The following is a 24,254-nucleotide window of genomic DNA, read 5'->3' as shown; positions in this document are numbered from 1 at the left end:
TCGTTCAGCACCATGGGAAGCACTCACGACGCGATAAACAATTACCCTCGCGATAATCAACCAGTGTAACCTACTAGTATGTAGAGTCCGGCTAAGAATTGTATACAATGCTCAGATAATTCATCTAGATAATCACGTAGGCAGTTCAGTGCTAATTTTAGAGTTTTCAACTACATGTTTTGATCTCCAGCTTTGTCTGTGACTCAGGCATCTTATATACTAGTATATAAACAGGAAATGCCAAAAGACCAGAAAAATATTTTTTATCGGCCGTCTACTGTTCAGTTACCGTTCGTCTGATCATTTATCAGGTTTACTAAATTTGTAAAGGCGGTTTCTTGCGTCAAATTCATTCAAGACTACAAAGTTAACTCAAGTCATTTCCTACCCATGAATGAATGGTAGATTCCAAATTACCCACCAGTCCCCTCACTGCGCATGCGCTGAGTGTTGCTTGGTGTTGGGACGCCATTTCAAATTTCTGCAAGACGCAGACGACAAAATTCCGTCAATTGCTTCTCTGTTTCTCTAAAATTTCACTAGAAACGCTGACGCCTTTAACAGAGACATGGAAAACGCAGAGGTCTCGGTAACAAACGAGGAGGTTTGTTCTGTAATGCCGTATTAAGGGGTGTGGTCGTATCACCCCCCCTCCCCTGCCGAAGTTTTGGCACACCAGCTGTGACACACCTGTTGTTGTTGTTGTTTTCCTCTCGACATGACGTTAGAAAGGAGCCACCTGTCCAAGAGCATGCTCAGTTCCCTGGTCCAGACCAGGTCCATTGAGCTGGTACTAGCACCCATTGCAACCCAGGTAAGAAGTAAATGTGCACAATAAAAGAAAGATGATGAAAATTGACCAATAACGCTAACGCTATGTACACGGGTCAATGTATGTGTGAGTATTTGTGTGTAGGTATAATTTACGAATACCGTACAGTTGTGAAAATGTGGTACATTAACTAGCAGAGAAAATAAAATCCTACTGTATATTGTGTAATGTTAAATGTGGTGTTTGTACTTTTGTCAGTAGTCTCTTACTGCAAAATCATATACAGTATAACACTTCTGCCAAATGCGTTTTGTAAGTAGTTAGTCAGCACAGCAAAAATCTCCTATTCCCTTCTACCGCAAAATAAAACCACAGAGAAAGCAAATATGTTATTACAACAGTCAAATTGTACTTTGCCACTTTCATAACTTGTCTCCATGACTCCATGCGCAGGTGTCCCAGCTGATCATAGCTAATGAGAGCTGTGAGCGGAGGGATGGCCGCCCCCCCTCCTGGCCTAACCTGGTGCCCAGTGCAGAACAGGTGATGAAGACTCTGGAGGAGTTGGTGTCGGCAGCAGAGAAGGCGACACAGGAGTCAGCTGATGAGGTATGTGGTTCGAATTACTTCCAGGCCCCAATGTTGTGCCCTTGGGTTGGGTAATGTATGCCTATTTCCTCACTTGACATGATCCTGAGGTGAAAATGAGTACTAGTATCTAGTACCCTAAGCATGTTAAAAGAACCCACCAGACTTATCGAAAAGAGTAGGGTCTTACAGTCTGGTCTTATGTAGCTTATACATGTACCTACAGTACAGAACTGGTGTGTTATGCCTAAAACAAAACAGAAGTATATGTTCCCAAATATGTTGGTGAAGATTAGACATCCAGGACATAAGATATGCCAAAAAGCAGTTACTCAAGCAACTGGATATGATTTTGGGAATGGTCAGACATTTCAGGTAGCATCTAGCCTTTTGTTAGTGACACTAAGAGACCAGAGGAAAAATGCAGGTTTATAAGCACGAACTGATCATTAATCCCAATCCTGCTGTTTTCTCTCCCCTATAGGAACTCCTGGTTGCGATGCCCGCTGCCTGCGAGATGTTGTCCACAGCTGGCAGAAACACGCTGCTCGCTGCACAGAACCTGCAGACAGTGGCTGTCACCCCCGCAGCACGGGCAGCACTGGTACAGTCCCTACGGAACGTGCTGCAGGGAACTATGAAGGTAGCAGTCAGTACTCTAGATTCTCTTTGTCAGTAACCCTGCCAAAAAAAGACTTGGCCCAGACAAATTCTGTCAATTGAATATTTGCTCAGAATTTGATAGGGGAACACTGATTGGTCAAACCTGAGTGGCAGTATGGGTTCATCCAATCATTATAGGGACTGTGTAACATGTAACAGATGGATTAGTTCATTACATAACATCATCTCCATGTGGATATGTATGGGCAAGGAAAGTTTTATTTGGCAGGGAAGCAAGTTAGAGGGTGAAAGATCAAAGATTACAAGTGAAGTACATGTACTTAGAATTGATTTGAATTTCTTGTTTTATTGATTATTGTGAGACAGCATGTATTAGGCAACATTTTTACCATTCAATTTGTCCCTGCAGCCTGAGGGAGACTATTTTAACCTCCAATTTGACCTTCCTGCCAGTCTGCAGTAACTGTTACACTACAGTATTTCCCCCCTCACTTGTACTGAATTGAAATGACAGCAGACAGCAAGCAAAGAAACAAAGAGACAAACACTCCATGAAGGTTACTATAACACCAGGTGATAAAGATTGATACTGGAATAAAATTTTCTGTGCCAGGTTCTGCTTGTGTGGGATGATGCAGAAGTGAGGAAGATTGTCCATGCAGCCCACTGGGTCCTGGAGAGGGTCAACGTCATGATGACAACTTCCAACATGAAGGGGCTGGTAGCCTGTTTCAAGGTGGGGGATACTTGCTGTGTGTACTCTGATGTGCCTGTATAAATGTTTAAATCAACAACAAGAAGCTGCATTACTCCTATATAGGAAAAATGTTGTGTTTCTGCTTGCCCAACTGACCCTAGCCAAAACCTGCCAACCAAGTGGCAGATTGCTGTCAAGGGATGTAAAATTTTCGAATTGACATCTGAGTGACTAAAATGTACAGTTACTGTAGTTTTTACATAATTATGTTCTTCTGTACAGTAATAGAAAAGGACCTGGTGATATTATGATAAAACACCAGTGTGTAGTAACCAGTGTACTTCTGTTCAGTTTATTAACACACATACATGTACTTGGGTTTGTATGGCATACATGTATATCAGTATTGTTGAAATATGATGAAAATTATACCAGTGTCCTGATGCATTTCAGTTTTTGTCACTTTTCCTAAAATCTAGGGGAAAACAAGGACCATATTTTGGACCATAATCAGAACCACAACATTCCCTTTTCTAGTCCTTTGCGGCTAATCAGGGTAAGCTTCAAGAGAATATTAAATCATTGAGAAGTTGTGGAAGGAAAGTCTACTAGACCTACCATTGTAACAACATTCAGAGAAATGAGTTCCTTAAGCTTGAATTGTAACCTAACTTGAGTGGTTATTATTCTGCTGCAGGGGTTTTCTGAGGCTGTAATGCTATTGGCCAACCTGACAGACAAGCGGCAGCAGGAGCTGACCAACCCTCGCCAGCGCGAGCGGACCATCACCGCCATGATGGCACTGAAGAAGTCTGTCCCCATGCTCAGCACGGCCATGCAGACTTACGTTAAGTACCCTGACAACCCACAGGCCAAGGTAAGGATAAATGGGGCCCGAAATACTTTTTTCTGCATAATTGTCGGGTGTACAGTCATGTAGCATTAAAAATTACCTGCACCAGACAGACTTTACCTGCACCAGTCAGACTTCAACAAGTATGGATCATACCAAAAACTGTTCAAGTTTGCAGGTGGTGGCAGTCAATGCAGCAAATGAAAATCCCCATACACACATTACACCTGAGTCAACACACCTGTTGTTCTTTACGCCAATCATAACAAGAATTTGACCATTGCAATTGGATTTCCAGCCATGACAAAAGTACGAAAACCTGTTCAATTTTTGTAGCCTTGTCTAAAAGTAGCCTTTAAAGCATGCTTGAGGAAGGTATATGGTGCCAAGCTAGTGTTGGTGTTAAGGTACATGTATATGTAATTGGGTAAAATAATCTAATATTATACCAGATATTATTGTAATTTACAGTGTAGTGCTAGTAACTGTTGGAATTATTACTTTACAGCAACTACAGTATGACAGAAATGTTGACTGTGTTCAGACATGTTGAGAACTGCCTAATGGTATATTAAGAAACAACCTGTAACTAATACGTGTCTTTGTGTAGGCGAGTCGCGACTATGTTGCCAATCAGGTGCGCACAGCTGCGAGGGAAATTGTGGCAGCTGTAGAGAACAGGAATGTGGATGATGATGAAATGGAAGAGCCTGGGCACTTTGCACTGGCCTTAGATAAGGTAAGAAAGAATATGTGGTAGCCTTGCACATGTTTAACTATTAACAGTGTCAACCTTTTTTCTTAGTTTCCTTAGTTAGATATCTGTTTCTGATATTTTCTTCTTCATTATGCTAAAGTGTACATTAGCATGTTAGATGTCAACATTATAGTCCACTGGCACTGGTCAGGCTCCCGGAAGCTTGACGACCAACACACACCTCTAATTTAGGAGAATTGTGAATATCTTAATTCTGTTGATATTATAGACCAATTATTTTCAGACTGAAAACTGTCTGTTATCATGATGTGTCGGTGGCTGTGATGACTGTTTTCCATAGTGACAGGATCCTGATTATGAGTTCCTATTAGACTGATTTTCATTGTGATAAAGAATCCTGAGTTCTTAAGGTATCGGTAGTTGAGTTAGAGGTGTTTGGACGCAAGCTCTCAAGGATGAGGCCCAATCAGCCACTAACAGGGAGAGATTGTCTAACACAGATTACGAAATGAAAGTCTCAATGTCCTGTTTTACAGGTGATCCGTATGCTGTCCTCGGATGACCCCCAGTTCCTGCCGGAGGAGCTTGACAGTGAACTTGAGGCTGTTGTACGACATGCCATGCTGGTGGCACACGAGTCTCACACTGAGACAAAAGACCAAATAGTCAGGACATGCAAAAAGGTCAGTAGCATTTTCACTTCTGGGTACGGAAGTATTGTTTTGGGTGGCTGAGCTGTATGTTTGTGTCTTTTTCTATCCTAATTCTATTGGTTGTATGATGAGTGGAAGGTGATTTTGACTGATGATTGATAGGAAATTCAAGTGCAAAGGTGACCTTACACATGCCAGGTGGGATAGCAGGAAGTTGTGTAATTGAAATTGAATTACATCATACAATCCCCTCCACAGTTCCAGTACATTCCCAGAGGTCTGTGAACTTGAGCATCACAGAAATTCAAAATACTTCCCGGAAATAATTTTCTCTGATTTGTTGTGGTACCTGTGGCTTCAATAATCTTAAAAAAAAGAATTAAAAGTTACCAAAAAGTATTCAAACAGGACAAATTTCTTTTTGACGAATTGGTATATGAGGAGGAGTATATGAGGAGTATCTCCTCATATACTCCTCCTGAGTATATGAGGAGATAATATGAGAATGTTGCAATAACCCAAAGTGCCTTGTGTCCCTCAAGATTTTAAAATACAACAGTAGTAACCTTTCACCATCCATTGTCTCACATGCTGCAGGTATTATCCATTGTGTTCTACCTGCCCACCTGTCTAACCTAGTATTCCCATTGTGCCCAGTTATCAAATATTCATGGCTACAGTAGTCCTGTTTTGTTTGAAACAAAGAGTAGGTCAAAGGTTGTTAGAGAAGAGACCTGATTCAAATCTCCAGTACAATATGGTGTGAGATATGAATTTTTAGCCCTACCTGAAACAGGATAGTACATGTTGGTTAAATGTAGCATATAACAGTAATTCTGCAGTGTAGATATTGAACCCAGTGAAGGTGGAAAACTTCCAAGGTAAAATACAGTAATTTGTCAGAAGCTCTTCTTGCTTTGAAATTATTGCTTGTAATAATGTTACAATCATTGAATATGATGATGATTATAATATATATTATGATACATTACCTGAACATTGTGTTTTGTAAATTTTATTAATTTTATATCTGTGTGTTATAATGCTTGATTATTTTTAAGAATAATGCAATGGACAAATATAAGTAAGATCGTAATGCCTTGTTGCAATTTTAAGGTAAATGTTAAGTGGGGCATAACATCCTAATGGATTATATAGCCTTGTTAGCTTTTAGCTAAATTTAGTGAAGTGAAGTCTAGTCTAGTGAAGCTATTTTAAGTTACAGTATTGAGGAGAAAGTTACTTTCAAACATTGCTTCTGGTTAAGGGTAATATTCTGTTGTACATGTAGTACGTCAGATCATCTCTTTGGTTGTCCCAAAAACTCCACAAAGGTTGTCTAATTATATTAGAACTGGTGTGTGACTGACAGGTGTGACTGACAGGTGTTTGTTTCTCAACGGCAGGTGTTTAAAATCAGGAATGAGGTGGCCCAGCTGTTGACATCTGTGGAAGAACACCCAGAGTTTCTACAGCTGAGGTACAACTTCATTTCATTCTTTACTTCAGAATTAGATCATTAGAGAGCTGTGTGTATATGTATTGATTGTTACTTTTCTGGTGATCCCTTCCGTTGCGCTGTGTTTCTTGTCTATGGTCATCATTTCTGCTGTTTTGTATTTGTGTTTCCTTTCCAAAACCAGTAAACTGCCTTTGCCATGTCCGTATCTAATCCTTATGTTCAAATCAAGACACAGACTCCCACAAAGCTTGTGCCCACGAGTGCCAATGGCACAGCATGTTGGCAGAGCGTACTGTACCCTTGCGTAATGTATTGTGCATAGCACTTTGCTAGAACGTTTCATATACTGTAAGGTTGTATTTGCGTATATAAGGTTAACATCCTGTCTGTAGTTTCCAAATGTTATGGCGGAAAAGATATTGTCTGCAACAGACAAAATTCTGATGCAACGTTGACCAAGAGAAACCACGGAAAATCAGGGTTTCTTACAGGTGCAGTGCATTCTGCAATTTAGGCCTCAGCCAATGCCATATTTTGGCATTGGCTGAGGTATTTCTATTGGTTCCCCAGAAACGACTTCTCCGGTGCATGTAACAACCTGATTGGTGAGGCAGATGAGCTGGATAAGCTGGTGAGCAGTGCTGTTCTACAGCAGGTTGTGGACACGTTTGTGGAGACTACAGAACCGCTGGAGAGGCTGCTCAGGGCTGCAGCACAGGGAAACAAGGTATGGAAAACATCAATGGAAGGTTAGACATCCAGGCAGGGCCTAAACTTCTAAAGCTGAAAAGGATGGCATCTGGGCTAAATCCTTGGTGCAAGCATTTTCAAACTTTTCATATCTTTCCTGTTTTCAATTGATCAATTAAATCTTCTCCCTGCATCTTAACTATTAAATGGTTACCAAATGGTACCTTTGCATGTTGATGGTTAAAGGCAATTGTGTGTTCTGCCTACAGAGTGAGTCCCCAGTGACAGAGAAGGTTGCCCTGACACTGTTGGGTCCACACATCGACGACTTCACCAGCCACCTGGACCAGCTGCTGCAGCTGGCTAGCTTTGCAGCTGCCAGCTCCATGGACGCAAGGAGTAAGACATGCTTTACAATGTACATTTGAACTATGCACCATGGAGGCTGTGTTTCATGAATATTCCCACGTTTCAATCATAAATGGGTTTTATGATCTTAGCAGAAATGTAGCTTTTAGAGGTCTTCTAGGTTAGTGTGAGCTTGGGGAGACTGTATTGAAAATTGTTTCAGCCTCATATTGAGGACCTTTACAAGTGAAACATTTTTTTCATTTTTCACTGCAACTAGTATAATACTTTGTATGACCACGCCTCTTCCAGGGGTGAGGATCGTCCGCTCATCCATTCGTCAGCTGGAGAGTCTGGACCCGGAGGTCCAGCCCACGGTTCTGGCGCTGTGTCGGAACCCGTCAGACAAGGCGAGCGTGGAGCACGTGAAGCTGGTGCGCAGGGAGTGGTTTAATGAGGTCAACAGCCTGGTCACCGCTGTGGACGAGATGCTCAACACTAAAGAGTTTATGGAGGTCACAGGTAGGGCTTACATGCTAGCTGCACCTGATGCCTAAACCTAGTACTACCAGTATGTGATAGTTATAGAAATCTGTTGGTGGACCCTTAACTTGTGAGGTCAGGCATCTTTTAAAAAACAGCTATAAATGTCAATATCCTGTAATAGATTATGTCCATGGCAACTATTTTGTGTGTAACGTTTGTTTTGACCACTGTCCTTGGTGCTGAACTGTAGTCCTTAACAGATTTGATGCAGGCAAACATATACCTTTGGGATAGGACTATTGATGTGGGTGGATTTGTCTGTGGGTTTGTTTGCGTGTATGCCTGTCTGGACAGTAGTTTGACAGCACATGGGTGGGGGAAGATTGACAGGCAGCATAACAGGATGTCAAAAGGTCAGACACAGGAAATAGGGTTAACTTGATGATCCCAGAATCTGGTGAGAGCCAGCAGGAATTATTGGTCGACATATGGGGGAATTCAGGAATCCTAAGAGTGACCCTCCAAACCTACACAGTTTCTATCTAGGCTAGTCCTGATTAATGTAGGCCATTGTGGATTATCAAACAAAACTGAAAATACTTACCTGAAAGTCTCAGACCACAAATTTCTTGTTTATGTTGTACCCACCCAGAGGAGAGTATGGAGGAGGACATACACCAGTGTAAGGATGCCATGCACCAGCAGGATGAGGGGCAACTCAAGATGGCCGCCGCCACCATGATGGGGCGTACACGCCGCGTTATCCAGATCACGTCACAACACATCGACAACAGCGACGACCCTATCTACCGCAACGGTCTCCTGGCATGGGTCAGACAGCTGGAAAAAGGTGAAACAAGCAATTCTGAAACTAACTGATTTGATCAAGGAATATTATGTAATACTACAATCATAATCATGATGTCTTCTTATAGTCAACCTCCATGTAAGGAGAGTTTAAAGTCTTTGTTGAAAACTGTTTAGGTAACATGTACATGTCAAACTTGTAAAACTTACTTGTAAACTGAAAAATTATCACTATGCAGCTATGCTTTTGTATTCAGTGTTCCAGTAATTTGTTATGTAAGCACTATTCTTCTGACAATCACATACCCAGTAATACTGTTATAAAAGTGATTTTTGCCAACATTTCCAGCTATGATCCCTGTGAAGACTGCTGCTAACAAGTGCGTAGCTAACATGTCGGATGTCCGAGCCCACGACTCACTTGCTGCGGCGTCCCAGGAACTCCTGACCGTGGTGTCAAAGGTCAAGGATGCCCTGCAGGGAATGGACCATCCTGAGATCCTGAGTCCCATGAGGGAGGGACTGAGGTCATCACAAAACACAGGTATTAGAGAAAGTGGAATGTAGCTTCATTTTAGTGTCCTGACTATGCAAGTAAGTTGTATGAAAAAATATATTTGCATACTCGGGACAACTTAATTGTTAAGTTTTAACCGAATAAAATGCTTAGATTAAGGGTAAAGAATATTTTTCTATATCCTCCACCAGAAAAGAAAGGAAAATGGGCAATTATCAGATAGTACATTTTGTACTAAACCTTTGAACCTTCTTCCTACCAAACAAGCCGCTAATAGAATGGTGAGGAGAAAACACACAGAGTCATGTACGTTGTGTTCGTGTTCAGGCACAAGTACATCATGTGTGGTCAGATCACATAATAATGCAGGTTTGTGTGTCCTTTGGGTGTTTGTTTTCTGTCATTTGGTGATTTGCAGGTTAGAAATTTGATTAGATTTAGATCAAGTTTTTGTTTGTCAATGATAAAAGTTCATTAGGATCACCTGTAAGCAGTGATAACTGTATTTTTTACAAGTTTCATTATTGATTATCAGGGTTCTCACCAGGATTTTTTCACAGCGTAGGGGTCAGGTATAGAAGGGCAACTTTCTGCGGCGCGAGTCACGCACCGAGTCCCCAAAACATGGGCCTGATATTCTCCCCAAAAAATTTTGTAACTCATATTAACCACTTAAGACACTATTTATTGTTTATTGGGGGACAGATTTTGTTTTCCCTCTGTTATAGCTTCATTCTTAAGTTATATTTTCATTTTTTAAAGATTAATGACGCTTCTGCCCCCAAAAACCACCCCTACACTGGTTGAAACACAGTGTAGGGGGCTAAATCACAGCGTAGGGGGTCAAAATCACAGCGTAGGGGGCCCCTACTCTCAAACAGCCTAGTGAGAACTATGATTATTGTTGCTAGATTTTTATGATGACAAAACATTGTCATTCTGAATGAGTAGGTAACAAGACATTTTCTGTTATTGTGATACAAGAGCTGCTTTGTGGATTTTTTTAAAAACATCACATGTAGTACATTAGTCAAGCAGTGTTGCACATTTCCTTTTCATATTTGTTTCATGAAAGAATTACGGTCACATGTTCAATTTTATAATTTTAGGGTTTGCAACAATATATCACAATAGCACAAATCTGCTGAATGTAGCAATGCAAAGCAAAAACATGATACCGTAACGCACATATTTGACAGACATGCAGCCACTCTCTCCATGCTGATTGCCATTCCTTCATTGGTTGAACTGCTAATTGTATTAAACAATCAGCTAGGATAATGGTCTGTTATCTCTCATAAATGTCATTATTGACCAATAGAAACAGAGGACAGTCTCCTGGCACTCCCACTCCCGGATCTCGGAAACCTTCAGGTGTCTGGTGTTACCATGGCAACAAATCAACCAATGGAGGGCAGTACTAACCCCCAAGACAGCTACCTCAGCAAGGCACTGCCCCACGGCTTAGGGGTCAACAATCTGTCCTCACCGCCACTCAAGAAAACTGAGATTTCCATTGTTGAGATTGTACCAGGTTTGATGGCGCTTTTCCTTTTATGCCTCTGACATACTATAAGATAAAGGAGCTAAGAAAGGTCTTTGAGAAAGTTTGCAGTTTTTCTGTTGAATCTGCCAGTTCTGTGTACCATTGATTTTGTCAGCTTTATTTTCAGTTTTCAACATACAATGCAAAAGGTATGTGACCAGGCCCTTACAAAAACCTCTCCTTAACACACAGTGTACATTTTATCTGCCTAGGTCTAGGCCTGCCCTCCCCCGTGAAGGAGTTGGTTCGAGCTGCAGCAGCTCATGAGGCTACTCAAGTGGAGGTGCTTTGCAGCAGAATCTTGGCACGGACCAACCAAGTGACGGGGGTGGTCAATTCACTGATAGGATCTGTGAAGGACCATAAGCAGGCTGAGTAAGTTTCTGACTTGATAGTTAAGTTAAGTAAGGAACAATCCTTTTACTTTAGAAAGGTTGTAAGGTCAGTATTACTTGGAGTGCAAGTGCATACTTTATATTAGAAATTTCAATAAAATGTAAAAATTTTTACAGATGTTTAAAGAATTTATTAAAGAACCTATTACTAAATACAATATTTTTCGTCGGCAGAAAACTCCAGTCTCGTTCAGCAGAGTTCACCAGAGTCACACCAAGGTTATTGGAACTGGCCAAGAGAATCTCCACCAATCAGAGCACAGAGGTAGAAGAGCTGCACAGGATTGGAACAGAATGGGCCAATCAGCTAGCAGTTCTTCAGCCAGCTGTGGACAGTCTCATTGGTCCCTGGACTGCACCTGTCTCAGAGTTGGCTAGGATTGCCAAGGATGGAAATATAAACTTTCTCATGAAAGAGGTGAGATTCTAATCATCAACATGATACATGTATATCTATTAAAACTACAATCAAATAATACAGTGAGCATGATTGATTTTTGGCACTACATACAATAAATCAGAATATCAACATGCAAAATTGTCTTCCTGTCAAAGTCTTGCTGTCAAATCCATTTGAAGTAAATGAAAAAAGACAGACAAGCCTGAACGAATTATTTTGTACAAAAGAACAAAATGTATTATAAAATGCTTTTTTATTGGTTTCAGAATCAGTTGATGTTTCACAAACCTGAAGCCTTTTCAATCTTTCAAATGCTCCATATAATTAATTGTTGCATCTCTTCTATTTTATTCTTAGCTGGATGATTTCCATGAGATTGCCAAGAGACTGAAGAGTCTCGCCAGCACAGCTGCTCAGGCCGTGGCCCTTCAGAAACAGAAGGGGGACCCCCAGTTGGCTCGAACCATTCATCTGTACGGGGAGGAGCTGGAGTCTCTGGCTTCAAGTATCACTGGAGCGGCCAACTCAGTTGTCAGTGACACTGGTAAGGTCATAAATGATACTAGACTGTATATTCACTGGTCTGGATGAATAATACATTGTACATCTGTTGCCTATGTTTTTATCATAGAATCTTATAATAGGGATTTGTCAGTAATGTCCTTTTTCCCTCCTCTCACAGTATAAGTCATTATCTTCCTATGCACTGCCTTTATCTCAATTAGCTTTTTTTTATTATTTTGCATTGTACATTCTTACTAAAGTTAGAGACTTACATCTCAGAAATCTCAGAAAAAAAAAATTGTTCAATATTGTGTACATGTAATTTTTTTCATAGATGATGGTTGAGACAAGCTTTCTTGATAAGCAACTCTATTGGATTATTCACTTTCAAGTTCTTTGAAAGAAAATGGCACGAAATACTTATGAGTGATAGGACGCATTCCAGACTTGTGTGGCCAAACTTTCACCAGTTGTATATGAAGTATATTTCCTGTTGCAGTAAACAAGGCAGAGGTGGAGAGGCTGGACGGTCTGTGTACTGAGTGGTCAGGGAAAGTGGTCCAGCTACTGTCCTCTGTTGACTCTGTCACCACGGAGACAGCCACGCCCATCAAAGTTGTGGCAACTGCAGCAGATACAGGTGACTGAATGATCTGTTTTGATACTTTGTCAATAGGATACTTGTTGTTTGCAAACAACAGCCATAAAAGATGGCTGAGTGTGGTTTTAGAACTACGGAAGGAACCAACATTTTCCTCCATAAGCTTTCATCTGTCCATTGAAATTTATGTCAGCAGATGTAAAACTACATTCAATTTGTTATTATCTTTTGACTTTTTAGCCTGAAACTTTTCATAAGATGTATGAAACTGCTGTTGTATGAACTTGTTCTCCCATGTGGCAGGCAGTGACAGTTCTGTCGAGGACAGCATGAGGGCGCTGCTGTCTCACATGCTGAAGCTGAGGGACATGGCCAGCTGTGCATCAGAGGGGTAGGTTCAACACAACTACTTTAGAGTAGCTTTTAGTACAATGTGTCATGCCAACTTTGACAGAAAAAGAAACAAGAAAACGGAGAATATTTTCATGACTTTCAAGTTCACAGACCTCCAGCAAGTGTTTTTTTGCCCATGGGTTTCGTGAATGAATTTGAACTGTAGAAGGGATTGTATGATGTAATTTAGTCTGGTATTACACCATCTGCAGTATACCTCCATATGCTGCCTAGTTACATTTTGTACTGTCACCTGGTGCCTGCGAGGTCACCTTCAGGCTTGGAATACATGTACCTTCCGGTATGAATCAACCACCCACCCACCATGCAACCATCCATATTCAAACAGACACACAAACCAACAGCTCACCCACCCAAAACAATACTTCCGTACTCAAAAGAGACTTTAGGAAGACTTGCAGAATTTGATCTAAGAAGACCAGGTGTAAGAAGTAAGAAGACTTAATATTAATACTATTAGTTAAAATTCATCATGTTTTGCAGGCACACGAACCACCCCATGGCCAGCCTGGTGACGCAGACCTTCAGCGCGGTGGACACCCTGGGGAAGGCGGTGGAGGAGGTGGCTCGGCTGGTGGCGGCGCGGGCCAGGACGTCCCTGGGGACCACCAACTCCCACGTGGTACTCCGCATGGAGCTGCTGCAGAGGGAGTGGGCTACAAAGGTGGGCAGGGAGTCAATAGTATGGCACAACTGTGTCGTATGGGAAAGAATGTGTTGCCTGGTTGTATTACTGTTAGTAACAATAAATGACTAATAGTATGACGTATACATATTTGCTTCCAGGCAAGGAAGTGTTGCTTTGGGTGGCTAAGCTGTGGGTTTGTGTGTCAGTTTGTCTGGACAGAGTAGGTTGACAGCGGGGGTGTAAAATTAACAGGCAGAATGACAGGTCAAAAGGTCAAAAACAGGAAATGGGACAAAGTTGATAGTAGCTTGACAGCATGTGGGTTGGGGGGATTGACAGACAGGATGATAGAGGAAGGATAGAGGAAATGGGGTGAACTTGAATGTCACAAAACCCCCAAATACACACTGTACCTGGAACTGCTATGGATGTATTGTATGTAATCTTCAAAATTTGAAGAAGATAGTTTGATCCCTTGACCCCATGTCCCTTGTATTGTAGGTGCTATTACTCCATGGACAGGTAGATGGCATGACTAGTGAGATGTCTGCACCACTAGACAGACTGGCGGGAGCTGCACTGGCTGTGTATCATGCTACAGGTGGGTCTGATGGCAACCTGGGCGTCTGTGTGATACAGTATGGTCATGTTTTCAAAAACAAGTTTTTGAACTTTCCATGATTTGTATCAGCTGGCTTTATTTTGTCTTTATAATGTGCACTTGAAACACCTGGATTGAGTAATCTTCTAGCATCCTACATGTATAACCCTGTAAGTTACTCACTAGTAACCAAGACTTATTTTGTGCCAAATGGCTACCTTAGCAGGGAGGCAGTTAAGTGATAGGTAATTGCAGATAAGAACATTTTATCAAAAGGATGGGAAAAGGATCAACAATAAGTGTCTTTCCCAAGGGTACCACATTGAGGCCTGCTGGGGACTTTTAAAAATCCAGAACCTTTTGATTCTACATTTAAGTCAACAAACCCTAACCACAAGACCACCTTTACTTGCAATCTTTATCACTAGTAAATTATCCAAAATCTCAGACACTGATGAGGAATCTTGTGTTGTCTGTCCCAGGCCAGTCCAGGCTGACTCTTCTGCAGGAGTTCCAGAACCAGGCAGACAAACTGTCCACACAGGTGTCCAAAACCAGACAGCACTGCCAGCAGGCCATGGCCGGTACAGCAGAGACTGGGTACAAGGAAACTGTTCAGCTGGCCCTGGACACACTCAGCCGGGTTACTGCAGAGATCATCACAGCTGCCAGGGACATGGCAGGTGCTGGAACAGTTTTAAATTGTATTCAGTTTGAACCCTCAAAAGATCACCCAAACTGTTGCTCTTTATTACTCCGTGAAGGAGGTCAGGACCTCCGGACGAGTGTTGTGAAGAGCCGCTTTTTCGTGTTCGCAGTCAAAACACTGGGTTCTCTTTGTGCAATCGGCATGCAATTTATACGCCGTCTGCGGGCATGCCTGTGTTGATGCACGAATGTGTATTTTTGCCGTTGCTGCTTTCGCGGTCAATGTAATATTGCAGATGCACCCCTACAATTATGAGGCAAATTGGAATGGTCCAGAAAAACCCGTAGTTTGGAATAGCGGTGGGGGGGGGTGGAACTTCAGGAAGATGGTGAGGGGCCGATAAGTGGTACCACGGCAGTAACACTCGCGGTGCTGGCCGCAACTGTTGCTGGAATTTGCCAGTCGCGCTTAATAAGTAACAGGTACGGTAAGACGGTGGGGCTGTCTTTGTTACTAGTGACACGACCATGATAGTCCGATCTTTATGTGAATGCAATTATTGTGTGTGTGTAATTAAAATGAGCTTCGAACTTGAAGCACAGTATCTTTACACGCCCTGAGAGCAGCAATGGATTTAGGTCTTTTTATGTTTTATGTACGTTGTGACGCGCCCTCATTGTATTAACCGTTGCCTTATGTCTGCACAGTAGGTCTCAGCCTGGCGTTGACGCTTGGGATTATTTTTGTTGCAAAATATAAAACTTCACGGCGGATTGTCGCCTATGGCTTCTTTTTTTCTGTTGTTAGAAATACTGTAATCATGTTTGCCTGATTTCAACCTACATGTACCATGTTTGGGAGGACAACTTAAAACCTTACACCAGTTTTGTCCTCACTTCCACTTGATACATGTTGTACCTGTAGTGAATTCAAATAAATAAATAAACAGTCAGATATTTTGGTCTATGGGAAATTAATTGCAATCAACACCACTTTGTCTTTGTTGCATAATATTATACATTGTATATTACACGTATTTAGATTCCCACAGGGGTTCTACAAGGCTTAGTAGTGGGCCCCCTGTGTTTTTTTGTCATCTACAATGAAAAATAGACAATTACCCTAATTATGACCTTCAGATACTGGGTCCGCTGACAGTGCGGTGGGTGAGCGTTTCCAGGACCTGAAGCGACAGTGGGGATGTAAGGCACTGCTGCTGTACAACACACTCCGGGCCATGACAGGCCTGGACCAGGCAACAGTCACAGGTCAGCTCTAACTTACTGTCATTCACTGAGAAAAATGAACATGTTCACAGAACTACATGTTCACAGTGGCTTCAGGTACAGAAAAAAGAATGTCAGGGAATTATTTGTTCACGGTTAAAATGATAAGTTTATCTTGCAGATTGATCGTGAAGACTGCGAACATAAAAGTATGGCAAAAAAATTGTGAATTACAGTATCAAAAATGTCAGTTTCAATATGTTTCTGTGAAAAGCTAGGGAAGCAGAAGTTCTTCACCTTTTGACACCCATGTACTTTCAAAAGATTGTTAAAATGGCAAACTAAAAGTTAATCTCAAATTTCCCTCTTTCCAAGATTTGAATTTCTTTCTTGTCTAATGATTTCCTAGTGATAAAATATTGCATTAATCTTGCCATACAGGTACATATTTAGATCAGTGTCAATGAATTGATTCTGATTATCACAATTAGCAGAATAGCAAATGAGTGAATGGGTACATGTCTGTGAAATATTTGTATTGTATTGTTACTAGGTAGGTAGTGCTTTAGGATCTGTCTGTTGGAAGGCATGGACACTTTACAGTGACTCAACTTCTGCATTTCAACCATCTCTCCTTGACTGTGGCATCCATTTTTTCCCTTCATTGGTTCCCTCATGTTGCAGGAAAATCCCTTAACTATAAGTCCTGGAAGATGATGGCGTCTGCTTGTGTTGTGGAAGGTTTGTTACTCTCTGAAGATGGTGTGCAGAAATCAGCACTTTGGAAGTTGCACTGAGTATTGCTGCACACAGGGAACATTTTCATAGTGTCAAAAAGCATGTCCAAAGTGCCATCTTGGTGGAGAACATTGGATAACAGAGAAACATTCCATCATCAGCTTGCTTGTGTGATGAGACCCTTGTATTGAAAGCTAAAAGCAAATTTATGCAAATCACAATCTGTCATGACAAGCACTTGGGTGGTTTATATGCACATTAACTCAACCGCTACTGATCATATTTGATACAAAATGGCTGCAAGGTGTTTTGGAAACCACTCAGTTGCACCCACTTCACCCCACCAATGTTTAATCCTGAAGTAATATATGTTACAAGTACATACAACTAGATACAACTGTACATGTAACATTGAAGGGAACACTTGTTCAGATGTACAATGTATGGACATTGCCCAACACTTCAGCACTGCGAGGAGTCTGTAACAGGTGGACAGCTGCACAAATTTTACAATCATACTTGATATGCACTCTTCATTTAAAAAACAGTTTTTCTTTCAGCAGTCTCTCTCTTGTGAGCTCTGACTTGTAACAACTACTCACTCATCCAGTTCTGCAAAAAACTTTTGGTGGATGCACATCTGGAGTTTGTTGTTGTGAAAGTTTCATGCGTAGCATAACTGGTTTGTCCTCTTGTTACAGAGGTCATGACAAGTTTGTTGGGGACGTCCAATCTACCAAGTTTTGCAAGAGTCAACATGGCCGACGTGTCACCAAACGCCTCCCTCAACCTCTCCCAAATCTTCAGCTCCCCCCAGCCTGCCCCAGGGGGCTCCCCCTCCCCCTCCTGGTCCACCCTACCCAAGTGGTCCCACACCCCCTCCCCTGTCAGGTCCAGACCCTCCACCTCCCCTGACAGCAGCCCACGGTCTCCCCGAGGTCTGATGGAGTCTTACATGGGACACTCCAAAAAGAGCATCTCCCCCGTCAAACCCTCACGAGAGATCCGCATCACACCTAACATGCTGGGCATGCAGGCAGAACCGGAGGCAAACTTAGGAGATATCGAACGGAGGTATGGTTCTCAAGCTGTCTCTTTGCACCTGAAGTTTTTTTGAATTGGACAGGTGTCTGAAACATGAAGCTGGATAAACGGAGTAATCCAATGTTGTGCAAAGCACATGTAATTTTGCTATGCATGTGGATTGTAGTCATAGAGATTGTGTTGCATTAATTTTGTGTTGCTTGTTAATTGTTTTTTTTTTTTTAAGAAAAAAAAATTGTTGTCTTTGTGTATGTTATAAAAGTGCCACCATAGGCACTGTTGTCTGCATGTACGTTTAACCTGATTCACTTTCTCTTAATTTCTGTACTTTTTCTGTACCTGCTTGCCTCCATTGCATGCCAACCAAAAACTTTGGTCAGAATAAGATTATTGGACAAACGGATCTTTGAAAGGTATTTGGTGTCCGGTTTTAAAGAGTTACAATGTATCAATGATAAAATGTAGAAGTAGCATGTCAGAAAGAATATTGATAATGTTACTCTTCTTAGTTTCCAGTAATGGTAATGGCTGGTGTTAGAAACAATGTTACAGTTGTAATAGAAGTACAGACAAACCTGTACAAGTGACCTCAACATACAAAGACCGCCTGACCAATGTGACCACTTTTTGGTGGTGACTCTATATAGAGTCTCCACCAAAAAGTGGTCAAATCTGGCCTATGCAGACTGGAGTCTATAATGTCGACTCCTGTCTGCATAGACCAGGTTTTATCAGTCCCCTGAGTGGTCTTCTTGGGAACTTCTAACTGTACAATCATGTAGACCAATATTTGCAACAGGAGTACCAGGGTAATACACTCAAATTTGATTTGAAGATTGAGAGTAAAAGATAAAATTATGTTATTCCACTTTGGGTGGGTTAAATTACAGCTTCAAAGAAGTAGCCACTCCATATGTAGGTCACTACTGCCATTGTGCACATACATGTAGAAGCTGAAGTGTAGTTGAACAAATGTCGAACTACTTGCTATTCAGAATGCTGACAAGAAAATGAAGGAGAATCACTGATAAACACAGGAATTATGTTTAATGATATATCACAAGTTTCCCAGAGATGCATGTAATCTTACCAAATGTCCTGTACACAGCACTCCTCCAAAACAGCTGAGGTCACCGTTTGAACCATCCAGCATCAGATCACCAACCGTTGACCAGAGCACAGTCTCCAACAATCCAGCAGAACTGGACGCTAACCATTCATCAAAGACAATCGTGGTAAGTGGGCCAAAGAGTATAGGAGAACAGATAGTTAAATGTGCTTGCTCTACCCCTTAGTTTTACGTCAATAATGATTAACTCAGTACATATTCATTTCTGGATCTATCTGCTTTAAACCAACCTGGTTGGCTAGTACCTTGGTGCTTTCCTTGTTCTTACAAACATCAATGGCTCCCCCTAGGCCGCTGCCTTGTCACTGCAGCAGGAGGTGGATAAGTGGGAGGAGGAGGGCAACACCATCGTCAAGGTGGCCAAAACCATGTCTCAGCAGATGCAGCAGATGGCAGAGTACACTCGGGGGCATGGCAAAATCAGGGTCAGTTCTTATATATAGTCATGGGAATCCCAGATGTACAGATGGGTAGAGTTTAAACCATCTGTAAGGGACTGACAATGAATTTTAACATTTCTGTTATTGTATTAAAGTAATTATTATTGCTATCATTTCATCATTATCATTGCCATTATTATTATCTATTGTATCTTAATTTTATTGCTTGTATTTTACTGTATGTATTCTACTTGTTTTATTTATTTTTTATTTATTTTATTTATTTTATTCACATGGATTTTTGAGCATTGGATAGGAAGCACTTGTTGTGCTTATGTAAATCCGCTGCTCATAAAACAATACAAATGTAATCATAAAGATGACATAAAGTATAGCATTAACATAAAATGAAAGTGTTTTATTTATGACACAGGGTCCCACTGTAAAGCAGTGTATTTGTTAACCACTGAACTGGGCAAGCCTGGATAAAAATGATGGAAAATAAGATAAAAATTAATAAAATAGTTATCATTTAAAACTGACTGTTGCTTTGGAAATTTTCAAACCATGTATATTGTTGTTATGAACTAAGTTAACTAACACATGATTATCATTGTACAAAACCTCTACAGACCAAGGAGGAGTTCATCAACACAGCCAAGGCCATTGCAGCCAATGGCACTGTCATCCATAAGTTTGCCAAGATCATTGCCAAGTACTGTGTAGACAGGAGGTAAGAACTTCTATGGCTGAATTAGAGATAGAGAATCCAGAGCATCAGCTTGGAAGCCCTATATAATTTGTGTATAGTGTTAGTGTTCTTTTACATTCCATTTAAAACATGCTTCCTTCATATTAATTGCTATTGTTATCAAGATATTTGGTTGGAACTGTTGGACAACAGTGTTACCGGTACCCTGTCCAATCTTTTCATCCTAAAAACTTCAGTTCTTTTTATAGAGAAATGAGTTGCAATCCCTCTGTCTCTTCTCTCCCACTCCAGATGTTCAGAAGACCTGGTGTTTTATGCCAACCACGTCCCATCCATGGGAACCCAACTCAGCATCATTGCCAGTGTGAAGGCAGCTACTCCACATGACAAGGAGGTATGGGTGGAGACAAAACACTCTTGTGCTGTAGTATGCAGAGTCTAGCTGCTCTCTTTCTCTTTCTAGAGAGCACTTCACAGGAAGTGAGGGGGAAATGGTGTAACCATAGACTGCCAGGTGAGTCAAATTGGAGGTTAAAATGGTGTCCTTGCAGGCTGGGAGGAAGTGATTGTTAAATATGCACCAAATCAGCAACGAATTCACAACCCTGTTTATTTAATGCAGGCGGATGCTGTCCTGGTGAAGAATGCAGAAAACCTGATGCACTCTGTGACGAGAACTCTCATAGCTACTGAGTCAGCCTGCGTCAAGGTAACATGGCTGCTCCATTTGATAACTATCCAGGAATCCCAAATAACAGAATTAGCTACTACTCCATGGTGCTAAACTTTTTGAAAGTAAATCCAAGTGCTGGTAAATATGACTTTGCAGAGGCAGATGATTCTTTTTTTTACAAACCACTGAGCTGAACTGATTATTATGAGGGCCCGCATGGAGGGATAGTGATTACGGATTACACAAAATTTTTGCCACTGATTATGAATTACGTTAAATTCTCAGAGCTGATTGGGACTTTACGCTTTGCGGCTTATGTACTGAATACGAATTACGTTGATTATTGGGGAGTCTGCCTATACGGATTACTAAGACTAAAAAGGCCTGATTACACCTTACGGAAAAGGGCATGCAGGCTCTCTATTATGTCAAGTTAGTGAAGGTTAGACATCCAGGTAATGTTTTTTGGCGTAACTATTTTGTGTCCCACAGGGGTTACACCAACCACCAGAGGGGGGTGACGAAGCGGAGGCTGCTGCGCTGGCGACACAGTGGCAGAGGAAACTACAGCGCCACCGCATGATCGAGGCCAGCAGTCGTGACACGGACGACCTGGGCTTGAGAAGGATCAACAGACATGTGTCTGCTCCAACCTTGACTGAGATCCTGGGCGCTCGGGCCAAAATTCTCGGCACTGCTGTCTTGTAGTCTACACCACTTCCTCTATATTGATTCCTTTCTCTGTTTGAAAATAGAGATCCTTCCAAAAATACAAAACATTTTAAAGCACCCTTCTAGATCTGTAGTGCCTCTAGCGTCACTGCTAGGCAAACTCCTGAAGAAGCCTGACCAGTGGAAGGGCCTGCTACAAGTGTGTAGTCAGGCTATAGTGCCTTGCATTTCACACATAAATGTAGTACATTGTACATGTATGTTCTCTCATTTCCCTCAAGTCAATGGATTGGACAGATACATTGCTGTTCTCCCTCTTTCCCAGGGCAGAAATTTTCTATGGAAATACCTATAAATCAGTCAAGGGTATCTACATTTGTATGTCTATGCAATAGTTTCTTGATGGTTGTAGGTTTGATGTTTTACAAAACCGTCTGTCTTCTCAGCGGTATTTAATACTTGTTGATGTTGATAAATCAATGTATGTATATAAGTCAATGTGGAGGATTGCACCATAATGTTAGCTAGAGTTTGAAGGTATTCGAAGTATTTGGTATCAGACCGAAGATTTTTGGTATCGTATTGGAGTTGTAAATTTCTTGCAATTTGTCAGCTTTATCTTGAATTCTTATACCAAGTCCCCCCTTTCCAATGGATGGTATGGGATCTTTGACCTCTAGTTTGTATTCAGTCTATCATGCTTTTACATTGAGTGTTGATAACCATACTTGTAAGATAGAATTAAATAAGAAATGCGTTTTAGCTTGTATCAGTGGGATGGGACAAAAATTTACCCTGAATTTTGTAAGCAATTAGCTAGCAATCTAAACACCTTATTGATTTCTATCACATGCAAAAGAAAACATATTAAAGATTGGTATATTACACTACATGTCACCTTGAAATAAGACTACAACAGTACAAGAAAAACGACAATTGTCAATTTTCTCTTCCTGAATGCAGTGATGCCATTCTTTGTGTTACTCCAAACAATGGAGGAACCTTTGGACGCGCCCTTTTGGTTATACAGTATTATCGAGGAACGGTATAGGGGCGAGAGTAGTTGAGAGGTATAACGTGCCACATTCACATGGTGGCACATTCAAACGACTGTCATCGGGTTTTAACTAAATAGCAGTCAACTGACAATATTCATCAGAAATGACCTATGGAGGAGTCCAGTGTCATGTAATGGTGCGGTCACATTCGTCGTACGATTTTGATGCCGTAGAATTTGAATTTCGTGCCGACTGTGACCGAAGCAACCACCAACAAGGATCGAAGGCAGTGTTTTCCTAATTAACAAGGCCAATGGATCTAGCAGGACACGGCATGCACAACTATCCCAACGATGCCTTTAGTTTGAAACTTAACTTTTTACAACGTAACTTTTTTAAATATGTTCCCAGGCCCACGTGGTCCAAGACGAAGTAAGATACTCTAACGGATACACGATTTGAAAGAAAAACATGGGGCTCACGCAAGGTGACTCAGATTCGAGCACCACCGCATAAACACTTGGAAGGAAAGCGCTACTTGATGTGGAAATGGTAAGACTTGTCAGGCACGGAAAGCCTTCCTTTGCGGAAGCTGGATCAGCCGTCTGAGTAGATGAGATAAGGGGTGCTAGTAATATTTCATGTCATTAGCGCCACGATGTTGACCTACTTTTCTTTGAAGGTCAACTGTAAATTTCTGCCAGGAGTTCTAAAAGCGCTAACGGACAAGTAACAAGTAGAAGATACAAAATCCTCAAGGATTTAATATGCGCGACGGTCTCTAAGGTCCTCCAAGTACATCCTCTGTCAAGAGCTGTAAGCCTATTCGTTGATAAATTCACGAAAAAAAACTTTTTAGACAGATTGGACTTACTTGACAATTCTATTTTTGTAGTAACGATACATTAAACTATGTGGGAGAAAAATGCTAGGATTGTTTTTGGTAGTTTCCCCAATATTTGCGCGTTGTGAAGGATGCTTGTCGTTGGTCTGTATCAACTTTACGCACAGTTTGTTATCATGACGTCATTCAGCTGATGCGGCTTGATTTCGTAATATTAGCGTTTGCGGGCTCAGGCGTGAATGCAGGAAGACATTAACACATACTTTAAAAAATCACAATTGCACACACAACTATGAATCAAACTTTACATTAGTGTCAGAAAATCATTTTTTTCAAAGACTGAGAGTGCATTATTCCAAATTGACTCTTTCTACTCAAAAGTATAGGTTAGGCGTGTTTTCCGACTTTTTCAAAATGTAGCTTTTTTAGGTGTTTTGTCGGGCTTTCCATTTTAATGGGTTCTCGCTCTTTCAGTTAGGCCAGGATATCGAAAGAAAAGGCCGTCAAAATAGCAAGTCCGACGAAACGTCCAAGAAATCTATAACAAAACGTTCGTAGCAGTCCTAAACTTTGCTGAGAGAGGCAGCTCTCTGCATCCGTCCGTACCGTGTTGATCATGCGCACACTGTGGGTGGTACTGCAGACGTCCCGGCGGCAGGACCTTCCGGACAGGCTCGGCAATCTCCAAACACTGAGGACGTCAATTCTTTATCACAAATATCACACACGCACAACTTCCACTCACAAAGGATATGACTTTCCAGTGTTTCCACGTGTACCAAGAAATCGCTCTGCGATCTTGTAGCTATCGTCAAAGTCATGTTTAAATGACAGTTGACATTTAGTTTTATTTGTAAACTTCTGTTATCAGCCAAATAACGCCCC

General features: G+C 41.4%; 1 protein-coding gene across 1 annotated transcript; it reads left to right on the top strand.

Annotated features, from left to right (window-relative positions):
• Positions 1-433: 433 nt before the first annotated feature.
• LOC109486843 (catenin alpha-1-like) lies at positions 434-21,943 on the top strand. The gene is made up of 30 exons (XM_019790749.1): positions 434-814; positions 1,226-1,381; positions 1,845-2,003; positions 2,598-2,720; positions 3,379-3,558; positions 4,145-4,273; positions 4,789-4,935; positions 6,312-6,385; positions 6,938-7,094; positions 7,327-7,456; positions 7,718-7,927; positions 8,544-8,741; positions 9,048-9,242; positions 10,537-10,749; positions 10,974-11,136; positions 11,331-11,574; positions 11,914-12,100; positions 12,560-12,700; positions 12,965-13,052; positions 13,559-13,739; positions 14,205-14,304; positions 14,787-14,987; positions 16,093-16,221; positions 17,619-17,991; positions 19,070-19,196; positions 19,381-19,515; positions 20,103-20,203; positions 20,474-20,576; positions 20,805-20,891; positions 21,348-21,943. The coding sequence occupies exons 1-30, from the start codon at positions 719-721 to the stop codon at positions 21,561-21,563; spliced, it is 4,743 nt and encodes a 1,580-aa protein (XP_019646308.1). The 5' UTR covers positions 434-718; the 3' UTR covers positions 21,564-21,943.
• The last annotated feature ends 2,311 nt before the right edge of the window (positions 21,944-24,254 follow it).

The sequence above is a fragment of the Branchiostoma belcheri genome, unplaced genomic scaffold, assembly GCF_001625305.1.
Source record: "Branchiostoma belcheri isolate BF01 breed outbred unplaced genomic scaffold, Haploidv18h27 scaffold83, whole genome shotgun sequence".
In the NCBI taxonomy this organism is placed as follows: domain Eukaryota; kingdom Metazoa; phylum Chordata; class Leptocardii; order Amphioxiformes; family Branchiostomatidae; genus Branchiostoma; species Branchiostoma belcheri.
This window is presented reverse-complemented; position numbering and strand designations above follow the sequence as displayed.

What these genes read in the sequence shown, in the direction of transcription:
- LOC109486843 (XM_019790749.1), top strand. Translation starts at nt 719, where the DNA reads ATGACGTTAGAAAGGAGCCACCTGTCCAAGAGCATGCTCAGTTCCCTG. An exon ending in GCCAGCTGTGCATCAGAGGG is followed by an intron (nt 13,053 to 13,558) that starts GTAGGTTCAACA and finishes CATGTTTTGCAG; the next exon opens with GCACACGAACCACCCCATGG. An exon ending in AGCTGCCAGGGACATGGCAG is followed by an intron (nt 14,988 to 16,092) that starts GTGCTGGAACAG and finishes TATGACCTTCAG; the next exon opens with ATACTGGGTCCGCTGACAGT.